This window comes from Penicillium arizonense (genome assembly GCF_001773325.1).
Source record: "Penicillium arizonense strain CBS 141311 chromosome Unknown PENARI_contig006, whole genome shotgun sequence".
In the NCBI taxonomy this organism is placed as follows: Eukaryota; Fungi; Ascomycota; class Eurotiomycetes; order Eurotiales; family Aspergillaceae; genus Penicillium; species Penicillium arizonense.
The window spans coordinates 334,540-352,401 of NW_019173283.1; the positions used below are offsets into that span (position 1 = coordinate 334,540).

At 51.6% G+C, this 17,862-nt stretch overlaps 9 protein-coding genes across 9 annotated transcripts; 3 read left to right on the top strand and 6 right to left on the bottom strand.

Moving 5' to 3' along the window:
• Nucleotides 1–78: 78 nt before the first annotated feature.
• Nucleotides 79–1,477, bottom strand: PENARI_c006G10993 (glycosyltransferase family 31 protein; the record flags this gene model as incomplete). The annotated part of the gene is made up of 2 exons (XM_022630607.1): nt 79–411; nt 476–1,477. The coding sequence occupies 2 exons, from the start codon at nt 1,475–1,477 to the stop codon at nt 79–81; spliced, it is 1,335 nt and encodes a 444-aa protein (XP_022489507.1).
• Nucleotides 1,478–1,838: 361 nt separating this feature from the next.
• On the bottom strand, nt 1,839–3,139 carry PENARI_c006G03800 (aldo/keto reductase; the record flags this gene model as incomplete). The annotated part of the gene is made up of 3 exons (XM_022630268.1): nt 1,839–2,825; nt 2,884–3,028; nt 3,087–3,139. The coding sequence occupies 3 exons, from the start codon at nt 3,137–3,139 to the stop codon at nt 1,839–1,841; spliced, it is 1,185 nt and encodes a 394-aa protein (XP_022489629.1).
• Nucleotides 3,140–3,617: 478 nt separating this feature from the next.
• PENARI_c006G09574 (phosphopantothenate--cysteine ligase CAB2) lies at nt 3,618–4,826 on the bottom strand (the record flags this gene model as incomplete). Its single annotated transcript, XM_022630548.1, has 1 exon — nt 3,618–4,826. The coding sequence occupies one exon, from the start codon at nt 4,824–4,826 to the stop codon at nt 3,618–3,620; it is 1,209 nt and encodes a 402-aa protein (XP_022489948.1).
• Nucleotides 4,827–5,293: 467 nt separating this feature from the next.
• Nucleotides 5,294–6,845, bottom strand: PENARI_c006G08700 (uncharacterized protein; the record flags this gene model as incomplete). Its single annotated transcript, XM_022630502.1, has 6 exons — nt 5,294–6,153; nt 6,205–6,258; nt 6,313–6,509; nt 6,563–6,572; nt 6,629–6,701; nt 6,756–6,845. The coding sequence occupies 6 exons, from the start codon at nt 6,843–6,845 to the stop codon at nt 5,294–5,296; spliced, it is 1,284 nt and encodes a 427-aa protein (XP_022489928.1).
• A 1,000-nt stretch (nt 6,846–7,845) lies between these two features.
• On the top strand, nt 7,846–8,727 carry PENARI_c006G07404 (putative esterase/lipase; the record flags this gene model as incomplete). Its single annotated transcript, XM_022630437.1, has 1 exon — nt 7,846–8,727. One exon carries the CDS (start codon nt 7,846–7,848, stop codon nt 8,725–8,727), a length of 882 nt encoding a protein of 293 aa, XP_022489678.1.
• Nucleotides 8,728–9,255: 528 nt separating this feature from the next.
• PENARI_c006G00782 (uncharacterized protein) lies at nt 9,256–10,908 on the top strand (the record flags this gene model as incomplete). Its single annotated transcript, XM_022630127.1, has 1 exon — nt 9,256–10,908. One exon carries the CDS (start codon nt 9,256–9,258, stop codon nt 10,906–10,908), a length of 1,653 nt encoding a protein of 550 aa, XP_022489686.1.
• A 426-nt stretch (nt 10,909–11,334) lies between these two features.
• On the bottom strand, nt 11,335–12,388 carry PENARI_c006G01188 (uncharacterized protein; the record flags this gene model as incomplete). Its single annotated transcript, XM_022630142.1, has 2 exons — nt 11,335–12,242; nt 12,301–12,388. 2 exons carry the CDS (start codon nt 12,386–12,388, stop codon nt 11,335–11,337), a joined length of 996 nt encoding a protein of 331 aa, XP_022489795.1.
• Nucleotides 12,389–13,028: 640 nt separating this feature from the next.
• On the top strand, nt 13,029–14,827 carry PENARI_c006G07728 (SD08430p; the record flags this gene model as incomplete). Its single annotated transcript, XM_022630456.1, has 2 exons — nt 13,029–14,422; nt 14,482–14,827. The coding sequence occupies 2 exons, from the start codon at nt 13,029–13,031 to the stop codon at nt 14,825–14,827; spliced, it is 1,740 nt and encodes a 579-aa protein (XP_022489790.1).
• An 840-nt stretch (nt 14,828–15,667) lies between these two features.
• PENARI_c006G06910 (serine hydrolase domain-containing protein) lies at nt 15,668–17,568 on the bottom strand (the record flags this gene model as incomplete). The annotated part of the gene is made up of 4 exons (XM_022630419.1): nt 15,668–16,466; nt 16,517–16,778; nt 16,840–16,953; nt 17,034–17,568. 4 exons carry the CDS (start codon nt 17,566–17,568, stop codon nt 15,668–15,670), a joined length of 1,710 nt encoding a protein of 569 aa, XP_022489738.1.
• Between the last annotated feature and the right edge of the window lie 294 nt (nt 17,569–17,862).

A 17,862-nucleotide genomic window follows, 5' to 3' on the forward strand; every position in this document is an offset into this window, starting at 1 on the left:
AATAAAGATCGCCCAAGCAATATCCCCAAGGAATACAAATACAAACCCCGATGTCACATATCCATATCCATACCCATATTAATCCCCAAACTCGGGTTTCCGACAATACCCAGTCTTCTCCATAAGATCCCTTATCCGAGGAACAATCCAACCCGAAGTCGCATCCGCAGACACAGCCACAGAATTACCCAGCCGCGGCCTCGACGCCGTGAAACACTTCTGATCGCGGAACGAGAATTGCATGCATGTTTTCGACACCTCGCAGACTTCCCGGCAGTCTTCGAAGGTTTTCGCGAAGGGTTGGTCTTCGTTTGCGGCGTTATCCCAGTTCAGGCGCACGGGTTGCGTGGCGATTTCTTGGTAGATGTATTCGCGGAATAGGTCGCTGTGCAGGAGGAGGCGCTTGTTTTTCTGGATTGGTGGGTTAGGATTAGTGGGATTGTTTTTAGAGGTGTGGTTGGGATGGGGTGCTTACATCGCGCCAGCGCTTTTGTTCGAATTTCCAGAGATTCTCAATGTCAATTGGGGAGAGGTGGTGGAAGGCGACGGCGATGAAACACCACGGACGACGGACGAAGTCGATTGTGAATTCGTCCAATTCGCCTAGGTTGGAGTTTTGCAGGATCGGCCAGGTAAAGTGCAGGTTGACGCCTGCGTCGGCGAGAACCTTACCCAGCACGCAATCGCCTGCCCAGTGCTGGTCTGTATAGCTGTTTAGCTCGACCTCGCGGGTACTATACTCATCCGAGGCGCGCTGTAGAGCCGGGTTCGAAAGGACGAAGCCCGAGCCACCGTGTGCGAAGATGACGTCTGCGATTTGTGTTTCTGTGCCGAGGTAGTGTGGCTTGCGGGGATCGAAGCGGGCTAGCCAGGCGAGGATTGTTGGCCATGAGACGTAGGTGTCTGCTTCGATGAAGACGAACCATTTAGCGTCTGGCTTGTGGCGCAATGATTCCTGGGCCATTGGGAGGAATTTCCATTTGTCCAGTTTCCAGCCTGGGTTGTTGGGTTTCCCGATTGCCGAGTTGGCTTCGTCTGCGAAGTCCTGCTGCTCTAAACCCCTGCGGCCTTGTTTCACGATGCGATTATAGAATTCGAAGTCTGGGTTTGCTTTGGCGGCGCTGTCCATGTTTCGGAGGACATCGTGGATTTTGACGCCTTGGATTTCTTCTTCGAAGTCGGAGTATATCACATAGTGGGGGATGCAGCGTAGGGTGGTTCCGAAGTGGATGGGGACCTTCTCTTGCGATTCTGTTACTCCGGTCTTCATTACCACTAGTACATCCTCAATGCCTGGTAATGGCGGACAGAATGGAGCGGGTTCGCCATTCTCATCGAGGTCTGGGGTGATGTCTGTGGTTGTGAAGTGAGGGCGCCATTGGCGATCGCCACTGGAGGAGCAGGTGTACAGGAGGAAGAGGGCGATGGCGGCTGCTACGGCAATTACGCGGCGGCTGAACCGGCGACGGGGGACCATCCTGTGTTGAGTGACAGTCAGGCCTCATCCTCGAGGAACTCGAGGAACTGGGGAAATGTTGGCGCTAAGATGATCGACGTCTGTGCTGACACATCGGGACGCGTCGCCCCTCAAGTATGGCATAGTTAACCCTTGACTTTCCTCGCGCATCATTTCCCCCTTGATGTTGAAGTGTTTCCCGTGTCTTCAGGGGTAGCTACAGCTTAGCTGTTCCCGCTAAACTAGCTGGGATCCACAGGGATCAGCATGACATACCACGTTCAAGTCGACAAAGATGCCATTAACGTTACATTGGATGTATACGAAGTACAAAAAACTCATATAATATGGACATAATAACACTAACACTCAAGCTTAACAATCACCAAGTCCCCGACAAAGCCATCTTAGGAACATAAAGATCATCCAACGACTTCACATCCGCCTCAGTCAACACCCCACCCTCAAACAAGGCTACAGCCTGCACAGCCTCATCAAGCCTCTTCGAACTCGACAACCCAACAATAGGATTAACCCCCTTAACCAGACACCACACAATCCCAATCTGCGCCATACTACACCCCTTCTCCTGCGCCAATTCCTCAACTCGGTTGATAATAGCGATATCCGCCTCCGTCGTCCCACCCATCAACCACTCAGCCGTGAAATCCGTTCCCTGCCGCACAGTCGGCTGCTCCTGCGTCGCCTGGTAAGGGCGCGTAAGGAGACCACGCGACAGAGGCGACCAGGGGATAATCCCAATTCCGGCATCACGGCAGTAGGGGTGCATTTCGCGCTCTTCTTCGCGGTGGAGGAGGGAGTAGTAATCCTGCATACTGATGAATTTGTGCCAGCCATTCTCTGAGGCAATGTTATTCAATGCTTGGAATTCCCAGGCGTGCATCTGTTCCGAGAAGAGTGCAGGTGTCAGTAAGGGAACGCCAACAGAAAGGAAACTAGAAGAAAAGAGAGAATAGTAGGTGATTCCACTAACCGAACTAGCACCGAGATACCGCACCTTCCCACTCTCAACAACATCATTCAGAGCCTTCATGATCTCCTCACGGGGGGTATCCCGATCAAGCCGATGGATCTGCAACACATCCATATATGTCCCGAGTCTCTCGACACTGGCATCTACCGCATCGAAGATATGCTTGCGAGAAAGACCGATTCGGTTAACCATTATCCCGTCATTGGCGATCATAACAGACATCTTTTCGATATCTGATAGCCCGTCCATGTCGCCTGGGTTCGGGAGTCCGGCGTAGCATTTGGATAGGATTACCACGCGTTCGCGCGGGATGTTGTATTCCTTTAGGGCTTTGCCGACTATGCGTTCTGACTCGCCGAAGGAGTAGACGTCTGCCTAGGGGGTTGTTAGTATAGTGGGAAGAGTGGGTGGGTGGATGGGCTTGGGTCTGTACCGTGTCCCATGTGTTGATTCCTTTATCGTAGGCTTCTTTGAGAACTGGAAGGGCTTTTTCTTCGGGGATGTGCCAGCCCTCTGAGTTTCCGAAGGACATTGCGCCTAGGACTATCTTGGAGATTTTCAGGCCTGATTTTCCGAGGCTTCATATTGGGATTGGTTAGTAGGGATGATTGGTGGATTGTAGATTGGATCCCTTACTTGTTGTATCTCATAGCGCCTTTGTAGGCAGGTTTGAATGCGGAACGGTCCATGTTGACGTTTGTCTTTTGTCTGTGGAAGAATTTGCAAGTTTGATGTTGTCTGGTATGTCTATGGAACTGGTTCTCAGCCTGCTTTAAATACCTTTGTGGACTCGACTGTAAATTTGGTGTTGAACCAGCCGTTTCGTGTCATTCGTATGGATCAAGTCAGCCATATACTCCTGCTCGGAGATATCTGTGATTGACAGCTGCTGATTGGCGGATCTTGCAAAGGCTCAACTCAGCCATTCATTGTGGGTCTAGACGGCAGCTGTGATTGGATTACCGTCAGGGATCGAGTCGATGGCTGATGGCATACAATTCTAGCTGCAATAGTCTTGCTGGAAAGTGGGAAGATACATGTAGACTGATTAATGAATGATTGTCTAACTTATAAGACCGAAGAATATACATATTAACTTAACCTAGATGCTTATACCATGAAAACGGACGTAACTCTTTTCACTCTTTCAACCAAAGTATACATCCCTCACTGCGTAGATTGAGCCTTCTTCTCAATCATCTTATCATGCAACTTAATCAACTCTGGAATAATAAGAGTCTCAATCTCAATCCCATCCCGACTCCCATCAGGAACCTGATCCCCCTCAGTCTGCTCAACAGGCACAGTGTTCCCCTTCATAGCCTCCGCCAACCCAACCTGATCCTCAACCCCCGAAATACTCTTACTACGCCTCGACTTTGGAACCCGCAGCCAGCGTTCATGCGGCGCATCAGGCGTAATAAAGACAACCTCCCACTTCCGCGTGGAGAGCAAGTTACCAATAACAAGATGATGCGAATACCGCTGCAAGGCAGTACGCGCTTTGTAGACAAGCAGGGAGGGATCCGTCTCTAGTTTGAACGAGACAATCATGCTTCCCTCTGGCGCCCAGCCGTCCACGAGGCGGTGTAGGAACTTCGGTACGGGATCGAGGTGCACGACGAGTTTCTTGCGGCTCGAGGGTTCTTCTTCGTTTTCGCCGGTGTAGATGTCGTTTGAGTCGACGGCGTTGTTGTCTTGGAAGTTGGCGGGTATTTCCATAGATTGAATCTTGTGTTCGGCCATTCGGCTACGCGGGATGAAGAAGTCGCTGACTGCGGCGGCGAGGTAGAAGAGGGCATTGGCACCCAGGGGTCGCATGAGCTGTGCTAGGGAGCGCAGCTCAAACATGTATTCGGAGACGGTTGTGAAGGGGAGAAGAAGGAGGCGGTTGTTTTGTTTTGCGTAGCGGTATTTGCGGAGCACGCTGCGCATCTCGTCTTGATACTCGTCGCGCACCTTGATCGGTCCGTTATCGCTGCCTGAATTGGAGGATTCTGAGGACGGTGACGCTTCGTCCATGAAGTCCAGGAAACAGTTTGTTGAGTGGCTGTAGTGCCGGGAGTATGGGAGGAGACTGTATTGGCGGTGCAGGAAGATCACGGCGTATCCCTGCTCTAGGAAGTACTCGGCAGATGTGGCACCGCGCGTTCCGGCGGAGAAGTTGTCGATAAATCGGACGGTTTGTGCTTCTAGGGGGACTGTTGTGCCTCCGGAGGTGACGAGAGCTACTCGTCTGTGCTCTTCCACGTGCTGGTTGATGAATGCGCGCGCCAGCGCTTCGTGTTTGGGGAGAGCTTTTGGTGGGGGGTATTCATTGAAATAGACTGATTCAGCTTCGGTTGGCGACATTTCGCCGACTGATGGAGCTCCCATTGTGAGGTGTGAGCTGTGTAGCTTGATTGCTAGCTATGCGCGGGGTATGAGTGATTGTGAAAAACAAGCAGCTTTGTGTCGATGAGATGCCGAGGATGCCGCTTTGGTGGGGTATTTATGAATTGCGGTCAGACTCGCATTGGCTCTGACCGGTTACACTCGCAAGAGATCTGGTCAATTTAATGCGGGCTTGAGTGCTTCAAGTACCCCACCATCAATCCGGGCGTTGAGACAGAACTGCCTGATCCGGCGTTAGCGCTCCCGTTTGACCGATGACTGATAAATGTTGAACTGTCGGGATGCAACTCTGCTTAATTATGCCAAAATATGCCGAGGACACCGAGGATCGCTGTCACCGAGGCTGTCGGAGCGACTTGATGCGGGGTCACGTGCGGGATGACGCTTACGGAATTGCTACATCATACTACAGCGCTGGGGTGGAATATCCATGAGATTGACCCTATGTATCACTGCAGATAGCGACTGCGAAGTGCCTGGCTGATTGTGCTCATCCGGCTTGCCATCCCACCATGCTGCATGTTACTCAGAAGAGCTTCCTCCAGGGCAGATTGGGTAACGCTTGCATCTATGGCAGGGTCGATCAGTAGGAACCCAAGGTCCTCAGGCTCAGGGTACGCACCGTCAAGATCACTAAAGCTGCTTCCCATGCTGGGGGTACCATCACTAGTCTCGCGCCCGGATGCCGTAGACTTGCGGGAATTCTGACGGGATTCGGGGAGTCGCTGGGTGTTCAGGGTTGGTGCAGTGGGGTTCATCCGTCTGCTGTCGCTGGGGGATAGACTGACAGGAGCTCCGGAACTCATGGAGCTAGTAGATGAATCTGTTGCAGGGATTATAGGACCGGGCCGCTCTGGGCCGCGTCGTCGTTGCGCTGCTCGTTCGGCACCTAAGCGAAGAGTAGCGCTGAGTTCTTGTGCGGGTCGTTCGCGTTGGGTTTGTTCGTTTTCCCGAACAAGAGGGAGGAATGCCGGAGTGTCGTCTTCGTCATCTTCATCATCCCGGAGACCGGAGCGCTGGGTAGAGAATTTGCCAAATCGTTTGAATCGGGGCATGCGTCTGCTGGTCTCTTCATCGGAATCAGATTCTTCCGAGAGGCTAGAAGATAGATCTTCTTCCTCCAGCGGGGGTGATCGGAGCACAGGTGCGGGAGGCTGTTCCCGTCGGGCGACCGAAGGATGACGGCCTAGGGAATCCCAGTGTGAGTCTTTCTCCTCAGCTGTGGGGGTGTCAGTGCGAGTAGGGTCTTGCGGCCCGCGTTGCTGTGTTCCAGCCGTAGTCGGGGTACTAGTGCGCCGATCATCAAGAGCTGTAGTCAACGTTAGGTTATTTGGTCCATCTGATAGGACTAGCTTCATACATCGTCGCGGGATATCCTTCTGCTGAGACCCCTGTCTCGTCGCTCCTCGAGGTCCTGCTCATAGTTAGCTCCATCTCCTTAGAGAGAACCATAATCGATAATAAATACCTGTCACCGGCATATCCTTCTGCACCTGCCCACCCAAAGCCGTACTCCCAGAGACAGACCCAGGAGCCGGAGAAGGGGAATTCGACTGCGTAGTACCAACTTTGCGTATCTGAGCCCGGACCTGAGACAACTGTCGATCATAGAGCCAGGCAGCTTGCTGAAGCAAAAATTGCAAGGTAACCTCAAAGTTCTCTGCACTAGACAAAAGGGGTCAGTAACCGGCTGCAAGCCGCAGTGTAAGGATATTTACAGCGCTTTCCCTGTCGTGGTGTCAGCCATGTATCAAACATAGATGTTGGTTGATGCAGTAACATACAATCTATGTCTCCTTTCGATGGGCGCGAAAGGATATCCCAAAGCGCTTGGTCTTTGTATGCATCCCATTCCACCTGTTGTCGTCAGTAGAGGTCAAACAGAGATAGAGACCCCCTGGGAGAACTTACTGGCGGTGGGTCAACAAAATCGCCCCTTGGGAAGGGCAAGCGGATGAACACTGTGAATTTCGTATCGCTGGGGTCGGCTTTGATGGCCATCTTGTACGGAGATAGCAAGCAGGAGGGTTAAGGGTTGGCGGTCGCGTCTAACTTGATACGTTATTATGTTCAATAGGTGAGGAACTTGGAGATAGAGATTAGAATAATATGGCCCGAGACTTGGGGATTAAAAGCTATAGAGTAGATGTGATGTTGGGAGGAGGCGTCACGGCGGGTCGTCTTTATTGGCGGAGATGGTGCGTGGCATATACAGAGACTTTGCGTGGAGATTTAATGTTGGCTGGGATTGACGTCGAAGTTTGCGTGGCAACAGATAAATACACAGGAGTATGACGTATATCGACGCACACCATATATAGAGTATTGGGAAGTTAGCAATAAATAAGTAGTGGGTGGAATGCTGCTACATATTATCTCGTATCTGGATTCTTATACTTCGCGTTGCGGAAGAGCGATATTAGTTGAAGAGATGGATGTTTTAGATCACAGGCACAGTACAGTAATGCCTCACTACGACTGGCGCCAGCCTAGAATCACCACAAGTCTGATTTCAGTGCATTCCTCATCTAGGAGAACAAGTAGAGCAGCTATTAGTGGAACTTGATAAGACCGGCTACTAGTTGACGATATATCTGTGAGGCCCATCGGCGTACTCTCGTCACATACGAAGATCCTGGCGATTTTTATTTTCACCAGCTGGCCATTCAAACGATTTGTTATGTACACAGACACAAGAACTAGAAGGGAATCGGTTTGATGGGGCTAAAAACTATGCTATATGTATAGCTTAGAAGCTTGGAACATGTATACTGTTAGACCAGAGAGGAGAGTAGAAGAGCCGGGACTGAGCGTTGCGATTTAAGGCTAGCATTTTAAAAGAGGGGTTGCAAGAAGCGAGAAAGGTGTCTTGAAAGATAAACCATGCAGAATAACAAGAGGAGATGGGCTGGATTGAAACAGGTGGAGATCAGCATGTTAATGGCGTTCTTAACCAGCTGTGGAGCCTCGGCTATGCCTCATCTTCAACAACCTCCCAAACATGTCTATTATATCCTATTGGCGAGATAAATGCCTGGCAGTCATCTTTCGATTTATCATCGGGCTCGTAAACCCCGTGCATGCTACACCGGATGAAGTGTGCCATATCAAGTCCCGAGATGCTGGCCGATCGATCAAGGCTCATGTGTATCGCTCTTCCACCACCGGACCATCGCCTGTCCTTCTCAACTTTCACGGCAGTGGGTTCATACTACCACATCATGGCACCGACGACGAGTTCTGCCGGCAAGTCAGTCGCGAGACCAAATATACAGTCCTCGATTGCCCATATCGTCTTGCGCCGGAACATCCCTTCCCCGCCGCTCTAAACGACGTTGAAGATGCCATCAAATATGTGCTGGCACGCCCAGATGAATTCGATCTCACCCATGTGTCCCTCTCAGGCTTCAGCGCTGGAGGTAACCTCGCGCTAGCCGCCGCTGCCAACCTCTTCCCGGCCGACACTTTCCGCTCCCTATTGGCATACTATCCCGTGACCGACCTGAACAAAGATGGCGCCGCAAAGTCCGCTCCAGTCGACCAGGGCCGGGCGATCCCCGTTCCGGTCGGGCGCCTGTTCAACCGCTGCTATATCCCTTCTACCTTTGATAAACGGGACCCACGCATCTCACCGCTTTTCGCACAGGCAGAACAGTTCCCACGTCGCCTCCTCATGATTACTGCAGATGGTGACTCTCTTGCGCATGAGGCAGAGGAGTTGGCTCAGAAGGTTGAGGAGTTACCTGGGCGGCATGTGGTCAGCCAACGCATGGCGGGCTGTACTCATGCGTGGGACAAGCGCACGAGGGCGGGAACTCCACAATACGAAGCTAAAGATCGGGCCTACAAGCTGGCAGTTGACATGCTGAATATGAATAGCTGAAGTATCTTAAGATCATATGTTCCTGGCCTGACCCGAACATCATCCGTCGCCTTCCGCTGGGACCGAGGCTGTTACGTCAAGCCCTAAGCCCTAATTTCCCAACTCGTACTTTTGTATAGAGGGGTGATAAGAGTTAAGTTTAGCATTTAACCCGTGGACTTTACTTTTGTGCATGCCTATAGGTAGCTACCTAGTTAGTTAAAGTTACTAGCTAAGAAGTTTATGCTTGACAGTACCCTGTTTATACAAAATAGTCATGTAGAGGATTGCGTCAGGGCGTGGGTCTTTGATACTAAAAAACCCGTATCATCTTCCCCTTTCCTGTTATTTCGCTTTGACCTTTACCTCCACCTTCCTGTCCTTACAGAGCTTCACCCCTCCTAACTTTACCAGGCGGATGCCGTCATTGAACCCCTCTCGTCCACCGTACTGCTAGTGCCGTGGGCGAGTCCACTCCTTTTAACGGTACCGCGCACCAGCTTATGCGCCCGCTGGCTCGGCGCCCCATACCCCTGTACATATATGGCCATGGAGTCTAACGGGCCTATTTTCGACGAGGCCCAGTACCGCCGGGATGTACTCAACCTCTCGTCACCAGAAGCCGAACAAGCGCGGGCGCAACAGCTGGCTGACGAAGCCCGACAACTGGGCGTGAAGATGCCAGAAATGGAAGCTACTGCGCCGCTGTCTGCCTCGATCGCATCGGGTTTACTCGAGCTTTCCTCGCCCCTTCTCTCGTCAGGCTCGTCGACCGATCGCATTTCCGTCTACGATGGCTCCGTTACCCCGTCTCATGAACCCGGTTCTCCGTCGACCTCTGCGCTTGATCAGGTTGTGTCGTCATTGTCGGAGATTACAATTGCTTCTGATCATATCAACCCTGGCAGTACGCGCTCGCTGGCGTCGCTCTCTACCCGTCCTACCTCGTTTTGTTCGAGCGAGGGGAGGACGGGACTTGCGGGGCATGGATACAATAATGATCCCTTTGAGGGCAAATCGCATCGTCATTCCATGCTGAGTGTCGCTTCTGCCGATAAGAAGGAGAAGCGACGCAGCAGTTTGAAATCTGCCATTGGACGGATTCATTTTCGCAAGAGGCGCACTTCCCCGCCAATCGTCATGTCTCCTGACTCGCGCATTACCCTCTCCAAGAGCGACAAAGGCGTGGATCATGTCTACCTCGAGCCTACGCCTGGATCTAACAATCCTGATGATGGGGATATTCCCCCGGCTATTCCTCGTTCTCCCAAGAGGACCACCGAAGCCCCTCTTCCCAGGCTGAGAATTCCTCTGTTCAACAAGGAAGCCTTGCAGCGAAGCTTGGATGATCCCGAGCTTAGTGAGTTGCACAAGCGACAAGAAATGGAAAAGAATCGTCACCTTGCTTTTCAGGAGACCGCCCTAAACATCCTTCGGCGCCGGCACCAGGATGCTGTGTCTGAACAGCAGTCTGAGAACCAGCGTCGGGAGGATGAGAAGCGTGAAAAGAACATCGACGACACAATCCGACTTGAAGAGCGACAACTTGCAGTCGAAATCGAACAGCAACGCGAGTTCGACCGTGCCAAGATGAACTCGGCCACCCGCATCAAGCATATGGAGGGCTATTTCCGCAACGCCAGCCCACCACCCTCTCCCTCCATAACAGCGACAACAACCGAGCGGTCATCCGGCTCGTTCTCAGACTCCGCTTCCCCCCCACCAACCCGACAATTCACTCGGCAGCACATGGAGCAACTAGAACAGCAATACCACGACCACGAGTCCATGGACCAGCTCCACGACGCCCGCATCAAAGTCCTCCGTGACCGTCAAGAAGTCAAGCTACAAGAAACCATGGCACGCCTAGAAAAGGAACTGAATGCGATGTGCAAACAACACGAGCAGGATATCACCACTCTCCAGCAAGAGCAACAAGCCGAGGAAATATCCCTCACCCAAGCCCTGGACTCAAAGAAGACTTCACTGCGTGACAGATGGCAGTTAGAAGAAGCTATCCTTCGCCGAACCCTCGAAGTGCGACATGGCCAATTATACGGCCCCCTGCCACCTGTCTCATTCACAAACACCACTCCCGACACCGATACCCCCGTTACCATTACCGTCCCCGAGTCCTCGCCTCTGGGAGCATCGAGTACCCCGGACACAATCCATCCCGCTCGGGATGGCGTGGCACCCTAATTTGGATCTTGGATCTTGGAGCCCACGATGACACGACATCTATCGCTAATACCCTTTATAATACTCTTCTTCAGGTCTTTTTATCTAATGCCTGACCCAGGCATGGTATCCTAGACTTGCTGTATTTCTCTGCCCTTGTTATGCCCCTACCCTTCTTGTAATGATGTCGGAATTCTGACCTTTTGGACATACAATTTGAGCACTACATATGGATTGCGGCGCTTGTCTTCTGGTTGCATAGCTCTAGGTGGAATCATTGAATAGATATATCAAGTGCATTTGCGTTCTCAATCTACTTCTTTGGACTGTACTCGGTAGTAACTTGCTAAACAGTATCGGGGTATCTCACGCTAAAACATTTATCACATATCACATAACCATAACCACCTGGCACCGGCGACATCCCAACATCAAAGTCCAAGGAAATCAAGACGGTGATACAGCCCCAGACCCAGCCCTCAACCGATCAAGAATACCTTCAATCCTCCCCCCACCCCCTGTCATTAAATCCTCTGTCCGTTTATCACGCCCAGCATCCCCAATAACAACAGCCCTCTCCACAATCCCACCATTAGACAACTTAAACCGTCCCACACGCCCATCCTCCCACTCAACACGCACATACCGCGCCTCAATCGGAACAGCCGCTAACCCCACAATGCCCGTACTCGGGTCAGGCGATACCTCCTCGGCTGGTATGGGCCGTCCCTCTGAATCGACCAGCCCAACCCATTCGCGTAGAAGGTCAATAGCGTCGATGCGCGTATGCCACGCGACCAGTTCCCGGCGTAATTCGCGCACGAATCCACCTAGGTCTTGTTTGTGCGTAGAGGGATGTTTCTTGCTTGTCTTTGTTGGCGCGGTCTCCTCGGAGGATGTATCCCCATCTCCTCCTTCCTCATGACGACGAGCCCGCGGCAGATAAACATGCTCAAGCTTCGCAACGGAGATAAACGAGGGCACGGTATGCCGATGGACCCTCAACCTCCTGCCACTCTCCTTCCCAGCAGCATGCCTCCTCTCCGAACGAAGGAGGACATAATAAGGCTTCGCGAACCGTCCATTGCGCGTGCAGACATCAATGCGCACACCGAGGAGGTTCTTATTTTGTGCGTTTATTGTAGGTGATGGGTCTTTGAATGGGAAGGTTGTTACGCCGAAGGCTATGCGGTGGTGGTTCGAGGTGTTGTGTTTGCCTGCGGCGTGGACTAGTGGCGAGAGGTGTTCGAGGTTGGTTGTGGATTCGGTTTTAGGGGTGCGGAGGAGGGATTGGATTTGGGTTGTTGTTAACAGGCTGGATGTCAGGAGGCGTTTGCGCTTTTGGAGGGTTTGGACTGGATTCTGTTAGCTTGGGAAGAGCTTGGGTTTGGTTTGTTGGACGGTGGTGGTTACTTTCGGCGCGGATTGAGGTTATTGAGGTGTCTAGTTCTTCTTCTTGGGAGTCTGGGGTTGTGCGTTTGCTCGGGTTTGTTGTGTTCATTTTGGTTGTGATTTGGCTAAGACTGGCTTCTTGCGCCTGAGGTGGTGATGACAGTGGGCTTGGGACTCGTGGATGTTTGTTTGGGCACGTGACAGTCAACACTTGACGCGACCGTGCAGAAGCTTGGCCTTGGGAGTCGAGCAAACAAGAGACAATTTATAGTGATCGGCGATATTGCCAGGGTCACTTGTCGGATTAATAATGGTTAACTTAGCTATTCTTTATCTATGTAACCTATCTAACTTAGTCCCTTTGGTCAACGTGGTACTTTAGGTACAGGTATTATTTGACTAGGTAGTTCATAAGCTATAAATTAGCTATACACTTGGGCATGTAGATATAAATGAGTGTGTAATAATAGTGACATAAACTAACCTTGGAAGTCAACTTGTAAAGGAACTGCACTGACTATCTGACGGAGACCCTGCACTGCCCCGGATTTGCAGAATCCACTTGACAGCCAAGAGGCCAGTTTGCAAACTTCCAATGTTCAACTCCCCATTCCTTTCCACGCTCATGCATTCACTCTTTTATTAATCCAACTTGGGCTCCTTGGGTATCTCATCCCACTCCCTTCTGTCACTTGCTTCAATTCAACTCTGTCCTCACACGCGGACCCTCAACCCGACACTATACTTCAATGACACGCAAGAACGCGAGCCTCTCCAAACGTCGCTCCAAACCCAGCCTAAAACTAGCGACTGGATCGAACGGCCATGCGAATGGCAAGATGAACAACAATATAGAAATGCGCAGGCGGGACACGCCCTCCTCCGAGTCATCCGCCGATCGAACCGCAGCCCTCATGTCACGACACAGCTTCTCCCTCGATAACGAGCCTGCCGTCCTCCCACAGACGCCTGTGATGGCAAATACAACCTTCCACAACCTGCCCGCGAGCGATCGCCGGAATTTCCTCCTACTGTGTCTGCTGTATTTCCTGCAGGGAGTGCCCATGGGTCTGGCCACAGGCTCTGTGCCATTCCTGCTCAAGCCGTACCTTTCATACGGCCAGATTGGCGTGTTCTCGCTCGCCTCGTACCCCTATTCTCTCAAACTGTTTTGGAGTCCGATTGTCGACGCAGTTTGGAGTACGCGCTTTGGGCGCCGCAAGAGTTGGATTACACCGGTGCAAGTCATTGCCGGTCTCGCGATGATCTACTTGGGTGGGCACATTGAAGAGATGATGGTCCAGGCCGGAGCCAATAGTGGCGCGGGTGTCTGGAAGTTCACGTACTGGTGGTTCATGCTAGTGTTGTTCTGCGCGACTCAGGACATCGCCGTGGACGGCTGGGCTATCACGCTCATGTCCCCACCCAACATCTCCTACGCTTCAACCGCCCAGACAGTCGGATTAACTGCGGGCCATTTCCTGTCTTACACTGTCTTCTTGGCCTTCAACTCGAAGGACTTCGCCAATCGGTGGTTCCGGACCATCCCCGGAGAAGGCGGCCTCCTCTCCCTCGGCACCTACCTCAGCTTCTGGGGCTGGTCATACCTGATTGTGACATTGGGTCTGGCCTTACTTAAGAAGGAGGACCACACCAAGGAGCGTGATAGCATCAAGGATGTGTACAAGAGCATGTGGAGTGTTCTGAAGCTGAAGAACATTCAGACTATCATTCTCATTCACTTGATCGCCAAAATCGGCTTCCAGGCCAACGACGGTGTGACTAGCTTGAAGCTCCTGGATAAGGGCTTCGGGCAGGATAACATGGCCTTGGTGGTGCTGATCGACTTTCCCTTCGAGATTCTGCTGGGATACTACGCCGGCCAGTGGTCGACCAATTACGGCGCAATGCGTCTCTGGGGCTGGGCCTTTGTTGGCCGACTGGCAGCCGCTGTGTTAGCCCAGTTGACTGTCATGATCTACCCCAGTGCTCCGGAAGTACCCATGTGGTACATGCTGACAGTGATCGGCGAGCACGTCCTATCAACCTTCATGAACACAGTCATGTTCGTCGCCATCTCGGCCTTCCACGCTCGCATTGCAGACCCGGCCATTGGCGGGACATACATGACTCTCCTGGCAACGTAAGTCTACACCAACTCCTTCTATTTCTCCCACGTATGTTAACTGACGTCAATTATAGTGTCAGCAACCTGGGTGGAACATTCCCCCGCATCTTCGTCCTCAAACTAGTCGACTTCTTCACAGAAGCAACCTGTCTCCCACCAACCACTGCCCCAGCAGCAGAAACTCTAAAAGGCGCCCTCGTAACAACCGCCTTCTCCTGCGCCCTCGAGCCAGAGAAGAACCGCTGTATCGCTGGCGGCGGTACCTGCCAGGTCGACCGCGACGGCTACTATATGACCAACATGATCTGCGTTCTCATTGGCGTGGTGACATTTGTAATGTTCATCAAACCTGCCGCACAGAAGTTGCAAGCTCTCCCTCTACGCGCGTGGCGCCTGACCCCTGGCGTTGGCCGGGAGTAAGCGTATATTTCATTTCTTTCTCGCATGTCATGATTCTGGGTGTATGGCGACTACATAATCCTCTTTGTATACACTCGTCTCCTGTGATGTTCTATAGATTGAATAAATGATTTAGACATGTTACTAGGTTTCTATTGGTGTCTACCGGGTTTCTTCATTTGTATGGTTTCTATGCAAGCAGCGTCTCGGATTCGCACCCCAGCAGACATCTACCTGTTGGCACGACACGACCAGACTCGTCGTGCGAATCTCCGATTGCGTGGGTTTACCTCAGGTTGCTTTCTGTTTTCAATTCCACGAGCCATTTCTTGTCCCCAGCTGGTCACACGGTTAAGTTGGCATACAGCCTCCAATTTGATTGAAATGGTCGAATGCAAACACCGGATTTCCTTCTATTGGTTCAACTATGGTCAGGCAATACTTGCTCAAGATCAAACTACTAGGTGTAGAAGCATAAGGGGAAGGTGACGCTCGAACATACGAATCATTGGCTTGAGTAGCCTTAGTGATGCGGCAGATGCAGTTCCTTGCGTAGTCAAATTCATCGCTTGCTGGCCTTCGTGATGCAAAGCCTGTGCAGATCAGGAACCAAGCCGCATCATCGGAAATAATTCCTTCACGATGTATACGAAGAACCAAGTTGGTTGGAAATTATGAACGTTTATACAAGGCGTTGACAGCGCAATGGGTGGCCATTGAAGAGTAGGGATAGCGAATCAAGTTGCAATTTCTCACCAAAAACAAAAACGCTAAAACAACTACGCCGATAAGCTTCGTCAATCAAGAAGATGCGTCAAAAAAAGCTTTCAAAGCCTCCTAAACTATTAACCTGCTAGCTGATTAACTATCGGAGCTACTAGTAATTGGAAGAACAGTGCGCAACACCCTGGGAGAAACGCTAGCCGCATTGCCATTCTCATCCAAGTTGAAGACAAACTCGTCCGTTCCCACGTTGCCGTATACCTGCGAATCAACAGTCACCCAGGTAATGCAGGATGAGGTGAATGGGCCAATTCCAGCCGGCAGCGCTAGCGGGATTACAGCCCGGAAGGAAATCTGTCCTGGACTCTCGAGTCCAGTCGGATACAGGCGGATGCTGAGCTGCGAGGGATCGGAGATGCCGTTCAGGGCCATGTAGCCTGTGAACATGTCAGTTCCGTTGTTGAACCAGCTCGTGACAACTAGAGCAGGTCCGTCGTCTGTGGTGATGGTGATCGAGGAGTTGCCGGTGCTCAGAGCGTATCTTCCTGCAAAACGCTTGTGCGCTTGGTTCTTGGCAGCTTGTTCAAGTGCGGGAAGCAGGCTTGCAGAAACGAGATCCGAGGCGAGGGCAATAGACACGTGGGTGTTGCTACCAGCCCCGAGGATTATAAAGCCAGCGCCGTGATCTGGGTCCAGAGCTAGCGCAGATGAGAATGTGCCGATGTCTCCTGACTTGGTGTAGAGATCAATCGGGCGTTCGTCGCCGAATGACAGGATCTCCCATGGCGCGCCAACAGCGTAACCCAGGGATGATGTGTGAGTGAGCGGTTTCATCCACCGTCTTGTGATTGACCGGGGAAGAAGAGTGCTGTTGAGAATGGCGCGACCAAAGATTGACATGTCCTTTGCGGATGAGTAGATTCCACCAGCACTAGAACTATGTAAATCTTCTATCTAGGGATCGGTGGGTGAGGTGAAGCTACTTACGGTGCCTCTTCGCCAAGATTGAAATCCCACCAGTATTCGCCCTGCGAAATAGGGATAACACCGAGCGATGTGCTGGGCGTGTTATAGAATGTGTGAGTCAGATTCAGTGGCTTGATAAGATCCTTCTTTAATACTTTCTCGAAGTCTTTGCCAGCTATCGCCTCTAGGACATATCCGAGGATCTGAAAGCCAGCATTGGAGTAGATTGGTGTCGAGGATGTAGGGACAATAGGATGGGCCTGGAGTAACCCATTGAAGAACTCTTTTATCAGACAATCTGTCAGCGAGAATCGAACAAATGTAAAACACGCTTATCAACATACGCTTTCTGCTGCAGGGATTCGGCACACCGCAGGGCGGAATCTGCGCCGGGGGCAGGGCAGGAAATCCTAATGACTCAAGCAAAGGAGCTTGCTCAGTGAGGTCAAGGATACCATCTAGAAATTGGCAGTTGAGTCGTCTCGCGCGCGCGTAGGGAGTCCAAGGGATACTCAACAAGAACTAAAGCAATACTCACAGTCTCTTGCTATACCAGCCAAGTAGCTCGCCAGCTCTCCAACCGTCACTTCATTCCACTTGGTAAAGTTGATCCCGTCACGACTTTTGGTGGAATTTCGTCGAAGATCAACAACGGCCGCCTGAATTTCAGGGATGTACTTAGCAACCGGGTCTTGCAAGATATTGAAACCGTCTTCAATCAGAAGCAGAAGCATAGTGAAAATCTTGGAGGCGCTGCCAATGCGGAAAACTGTGTTCTCGTCAACCTCGCTCACGCCAATGGTGGTATTGATAGCATCAGCCGTGTGGGACAAAGTAAGCAATGAACGGGAACCGCTTGTGTCAAATATCTGTAAAGACAGGGAATTTCCAGAAAGGTTTCCAGCGTTGATAGCATCCTGAATAGTCGTGGTAATGTTCTGCAGCGCCGATTGGACCGTAGGATCATCGGGGAGATGTGTTGGAGCAGGCCAGCTAGGTCCAAGGAGGGGACAGAGGTGGACAGCGTTTGTGAGGGTAGCGCAAAGCACCAGCAACAGCGGGCAAAGTGCCATGGTGAGAGAAGCTATGCTGGTCAGGCCACAGTTGTCGTCTGTTGTTCAGAGTAATGTGAATGAGATGATTGTCAAGCTCAATGGTGACCAGACTTGATATTTATAGGGCGCGCCAATATGACAAGTCCATTACCAGTTAGAATACTCAATCAAGCTTGATGCATGCGGAAGTCCACCTTAGCAATTCTATCTACCTAGCTGGGTTGTGCACGGACTGAAAATAGGAAGCATACCAGTGCAGGCAGCCCCCTATCAAGGGAGGCAGGCTTATACATTCTACTGTACCTAGAACCT